The sequence below is a fragment of the Hyla sarda genome, chromosome 5 (genome assembly GCF_029499605.1).
Source record: "Hyla sarda isolate aHylSar1 chromosome 5, aHylSar1.hap1, whole genome shotgun sequence".
NCBI lineage: Eukaryota > Metazoa > Chordata > Amphibia > Anura > Hylidae > Hyla > Hyla sarda.
This window is the reverse complement of record NC_079193.1, coordinates 374,456,419-374,462,418: the sequence shown is the minus strand read 5'-3', so window position 1 is coordinate 374,462,418 and position 6,000 is coordinate 374,456,419. Positions and strand designations below refer to the sequence as shown.

At 44.9% G+C, this 6,000-nt stretch overlaps 1 protein-coding gene across 1 annotated transcript in view; it reads right to left on the bottom strand.

The window, feature by feature from the left end:
* Positions 1–661: 661 nt before the first annotated feature.
* DENND3 (DENN domain containing 3) overlaps positions 662–6,000 on the bottom strand; it is a 98,636-nt gene continuing 93,297 nt past the window's right edge. The window contains 1 exon segment of the mRNA XM_056522848.1: positions 662–2,834. Within this exon segment, the coding sequence (XP_056378823.1) occupies positions 2,634–2,834 (201 nt within the window). The 3' untranslated portion in view covers positions 662–2,633.

Sequence of the window (6,000 nt, the reverse complement as noted above, 5' to 3'; positions counted from 1 at the left end):
TGGCGCGGGGGTGGGGGTGGGGGGATTGGGCCTCGGTGGGGGGTGTGACTTCATCCATTCTCCAGAAAATCACTCTGCAACGCTACTTTAGGAGTCTGAACCCCTTCAGGGCTAAAATTTGATTTAAAGGTTATCCAAGAATAAAAAAAGAACATAGCTGCTTCCTTCAAAAAAGAGCACCACTCCTGTCCTCAGGTTGGATGTGGTATTACAGCTCTACTTCATTCAAATCAATGGGACTTAAAGGGGTACTCGGGTGGAATTTTTTTTTTTTTTTAAATCAACTGGTGCCAGAAAGTTAAACAGATTTGTAAATTACTTCTATTAAAAAATCTTAATCCTTCCAGTACTTATTAGCTTCTGAATACTACAGAGGAAATGCTTTTCTTTTTGGAACACAGAGCTCTCTGCTGACATCACGAGCACAGTGCTCTCTGCTGACATCTCTGTCCATTTTAGGAACTGTCCAGAGCAGCATATGTTTGCTATGGGGATTTTCTCCTACTCTGGACAGTTCCTAAAATGGACAGAGATGTCAGCAGAGAGCACTGTGCTCATTATGTCAGCAGAGAGCTCTGTGTTCCAAAAAGAAAATAATTTCCACTGTAGTATTCAGCAGCTAATAAGTACTGGAAGGATTAAGATTTTTTAACAGAAGTAATTAACAAATCTGTTTAACTTTCTGGCACCAGTTGAAAATAAATAAATAAATTAATTAATTAAATAAAAGTTTTCCACCAGAGTACCCCTTTAACTGCAATACCACAAAAAAACTTACGATAAAAGTGGCGCTGTTTCTCCTATAACAGCTCACATATGATTTTGCAGCATCAATCTAGAAAGGGAGAATCCTCAAGAAACCAACCCCCCCTCATCCCGGGATCCCGTGTAGTGCGAGTTCTGTCACTCTTGATTCTCTTGCCATATTTAAGGTTAATTTTAAAAAATTATTTTATTCCCGAAGAATAGCGCCACAGCTGTTCTCAGGTTGTGTGCAGTATTACAGTGCAGCTCCATTCACTTTAATGGAACTCACTTTAAGCTGCAATACCACATGCAAACTAAGGACAATAAAGCAGCAATAATTTTTCTAACCCTGGATCATTTCTTTAATAAACAGAAGATACCATTCTTGGGAACATGTCCTTGGTTGAGTCCATGTCGCTGCACCTTCTAAGGAGGTGATCCCAGTAAAATCACCCTCACTACTTTGCAGTTCCAGCAACAATGTTTTCTGCAGGGTTCTCATAAGTTTGTCGGATGTAGTGTAGCCGTGTTTGTCAGATAGAGCGTAGCAGAGTTTGACATATTCAGTAAAGCTAGATTGATAAATTCATTGGAATTGAATTAGTCAGATGCAAAAAGACCTGAGACTTAGGTGCTGCATGTCCTAGCTTTCAAGACACAGCAAAGCTGATTCTTCCAGGGGCGGCAGAGCAGAGACTGCCAGAGGCGGCAGAGCAGAGACTAACCAGAGGCGGCAGAGCAGAGACTGCCAAAGGCGGCAGAGCAGAGACTGCCAGAGGCGGCAGAGCAGAGACTGCCAGAGGCGGCAGAGCAGAGACTGCCAGAGGCGGCAGCGCAGAGACTGCCAGAGGCGGCAGCGCAGAGACTGCCAGAGGCGGCAGCGCAGAGACTGCCAGAGGCGGCAGCGCAGAGACTGCCAGAGGCGGCAGAGCAGAGACTGCCAGAGGCGGCAGAGCAGAGACTGCCAGAGGCGGCAGAGCAGAGACTGCCAGAGGCGGCAGAGCAGAGCCATAAGATGCAAAGCTGAGTTTGTTTGATAAAGAAAAGCTCAGTTATTTTTAAGATGTGTCAGGGCTGAGAGTCAGAAGAGCTCAGTCTGTAATCTTTGGTTGGTTAGGTTTAAAAACTTTCTATACCGTTCTGCCAGACAATAGGCAATTTCCACTGAATATCCAAAGGTGCATAAAGCAGTAATGGATTGAGGCAATGTTGCCCAACCTGGCTGCCAATGGTGGTCCTGGCATGCTGGGAGTTGTAGTTCTGCAACAGCTGGAGACTCCCTGGTTGGAGAACATTGGAGTGAGGAATGATGTGACCTATGGTTTTTATGTAACAATATATACAGTGGATCATTACCGACACCTCCGCACCCACAGACCCTTCCCAGCAGTAAACGGAATAATTCACAAAAATCAGAAGGGTTGTCCAGATTTAATGGAGATTAAATCCCTCCTTCCTTTATAAGATTGGTCCTAAAACTGTCACATGACCTGTCCACATTATAAATAGAATCTTAGTGTAATCCCCCAATACTCTCTGACTCCACGTTGACTTAGCAGCAGCTGAGACCCAGTCGGAGGATTTCTTACATCTCGTCTGTCGCTGGTTCCTGGATCTCTCTTCTCCGTATTTGTTATAGTGCTGGGTAACTCAAGGAACTAGCCAAGTATTTGTATGGTGTTCCAGTTTTGACCACACTTTTGGAAGCAGTCATCTTGTACTTGACTTGTCCTAACCTTTGACCCTTGCTCACGTAACACGGTTCCACCAACTCGCCCTCCGCCAAGATCACGTCTAAGGCACTCGGTTCTTCTGGACTCGCTCGCCTCCTTTATCCTTGTGGCCAAAATTTTCGAACTCAAAGGGCGGCTTGTGTCGTCAGAACTTCACTCCACCTTCCATATGGCCACCTTACCGTCCTGATCCCCGGATCCGCTCAGGACATACCTGTCCTCCGCAGAACACAAGGACCTTACCACGTCAATGTGCGCCACCAGCTCCTTCTCCACCGTCTTTCTCTCCGCGTCGATGATGTAGATCTTCCCTTTCTGTTTACCCTGTGATAGTCCTTTGCTGCCAACCCAGATCTATGGGGGGAAAAAATAGACGGGGGGGGGGGGGGGGGAGTTGGGGGGGGAAATATTATACATAATTGTTATTTTATATATATATATATATATATATATATATATATATATAGCAAACAAAATGTAGAGCAGCGCCCAAGTAGATAGTAGATGGTGCAGGCAGCGATGAAAAGATCCTAGGTCAAGGTAGGTAACACATCCAAGAAGAGGCTGCAGCACTCAAGATTATGAGTGTAGAAAAGGTGTTTATTCCATATCAATACAAAAAGTACGCACTTTTTGTATTGATATGGAATAAACACCTTTTCTACACTCATAATCTTGAGTGCTGCAGCCTCTTCTTGGATATATATATATATATATATATATACACATATATATATATATATTGTTTGCACTTTCGGTTTTTCCTCTTCGCCTTTTAATTGCCATAATTCTTTAAAGTGTGCCTGTCATCAACAAAAACGTTTTATATTATGTAGATAATACCATTATATGTATATTTGTAATATTCATTGGTTAAAAAATATGTATATTTTTGTCCCTGCAGCTATTGCTTGTGTGTCTCTATGAGGAGTCCAAATACAGGAAGTGAGGACAAGCGGGGCTCTGTACACTGAGGACAAGCAGGGCTCTGTACACTGAGGACAAGCAGGGATCTGTACACTGAGGACAAGCAGGGATCTGTACACTGAGGACAAGCGGGGCTCTGTACACTGAGGACAAGCGGGGCTCTGTACACTGAGGACAAGCGGGGCTCTGTACACTGAGGACAAGCGGGGCTCTGTACACTGAGGACAAGCGGGGCTCTGTACACTGAGGACAAGCGGGGCTCTGTACACTGAGGACAAGCGGGGCTCTGTACACTGAGGACAAGCGGGGCTCTGTACACTGAGGACAAGCGGGGCTCTGTACACTGAGGACAAGCGGGGCTCTGTACACTGAGGACAAGCGGGGCTCTGTACACTGAGGACAAGCGGGGCTCTGTACACTGAGGACAAGCGGGGCTCTGTACAATGAGGACAAGCGGGGCTCTGTGCAGTGATGATCTGTGACTTGCTACGGGCGCACACATGAGGATGATTGACAAGCCAGTAGTCTGCACAGAGCCCTGCATGTCCTACCCTCACTTCCTGTTTTTGGACTCCTCATAGAGAATTGCAGACAATAGCTGCAGGGACAGCATTTTTTCACCCAAAAATATACACAATTTTTAATGTATACAAATATACATATAATGGTAGTATCTACATTATATAAGAAGTTTTTGTTGACGACAGGTACACTTTAAAGGGATACTCTGCCCCTAGACATCTTATCCCCTATCCAAAGGAACCCCACGATCTCCCTGCTGCACCCGGCATTTGTTTAGAGCGTTGGGTGCAAAGCCAGAGGCTCATGACATCACGGCCATGCCCCCTTAATGCAAGTCTATAGGAGAAGGCGTGACGTCAGTCACGCCCCCTCCCATAGACTTGCATTGAGGGGGCGTGGCTGTGACATCACGAGCCTCCGCCCCACATCGCCAGTCATTCGACACGGAGCACTGGATGTCTGGGGTGCCACAGCTGAGATCGCGGGGGTCCCCAGCGGCAGCACCCCCACGATCAGACATCTTATCCCCTATTCTTTGGCTAGGGGATAAGATGTCTAGGGGTGGAGTACCCCTTAAATTGTCCACCTATAGACACATATTACTTTGTAATGACACCTTTCATTTTACCATAAAATCTACAATGAAACAATTTTTGGGATAAAAAAAAAAAAAAAAACATTAAGCAACATTTTGAGGCTTCTGTTTCTAGGCAAAACTGACACCTTCTCTTTATTCTGTAGGTCTGTACAATTACAATGATACCCAATTTATATAGGTTTTGATTTATTATACTACCTAATTTTTAGGGCTTCCGTTACTACGCAGTGCACTTTTCACTTAAAAATGACACCTTATCTTTATTCTGTAGGTCCATACGGTTACAAGGATACCCAATTTATATAGGTTTATTTTACTACTTTAAAAAAAATGTAACTACATGCACCAAAATTAGTTTGTTTAAAATTGTCATCTTCTGACTCTTATAACTTTTTTGTTTGCATTCGGGGCTATACGAGGACTTATTCTTTTGTGCCGTGGTCTGTAGTTTTTATCAGTACCATTTTTGTTTTGATGGTACTTTTTGATCACTTTTTGATAATATTTTTTTTGGTACATGAAGTGACCAAAAATTCACAATTTTGGACTTTGGTATTTTTTTACGTGTACGCCATCAGCCGTGCGGTTTAGCTAACCTTATATTTTAATAGTTCGGACATTTACGCACACGGCAGTACCACATGATTATTTTGGACCATAATTTGCATTTTTTTGCATTTTCTGGATGTTTTGTATGGGTTACCGTGTGGGATAAAAGGAGATTTTTGTTTACTTACCGTAAAATCTCTTTCTCGAAGGATCCATTGGGGGACACAGACCGTGGGTGTATGCTGCTGTCTCTAGGAGGTGTGACACTATGGTAATAAAAAAAGTCGGCTCCTCCCAGCAGGATATACCCGCCTTCAGGCCCTGAGGTAATCAGTTTAAGTTCCAGAGCAATAGGAGAGGACCAACAGGTCAAAGAAAACCAAAACTGTCCGAGAACCAGAAGAGAAAAACATAACTGAACACACCCACGGACAGAGAACCAAAGGAAACCCCAAAAGCTGTGTCCCCCAATGGATCCTTCGAGAAAGAGATTTTGCGGTAAGTAAAGAAAAATCTCCTTTTCTCTATCGGCTCCATTGGCGGACACAGACCGCGGGACGTACCAAAGCCGTCCCTTGGGTGGGCAGATAAGCTGTCAGGCAGACGGCCGTTCCATTGCCGCCTACAACACGTTACGGCCCAGACTAGCATCAGCCGATGCGAAGGCATGAACTCGGTAGAACCTCGAGAAAGTGTGCCAAGACGACCAGGTAGCCGCCTTGCAAATCTGCGAGGTCGAGGCTCTACTCTGGAGAGCCCAGGATGCCCCAACAGAACGGTAGAACGAGCCACAACCCTGAAAGGAGGAATCTTCCCCTTACAGCGATAGGCTACCGAAATGGCGGATCGAATCCACCGAGAAATGGTGGCCTTGGAAGCAGACTGTCCCCTACGACGAGCTTCCGTAAGGACGAAAAAGGAATC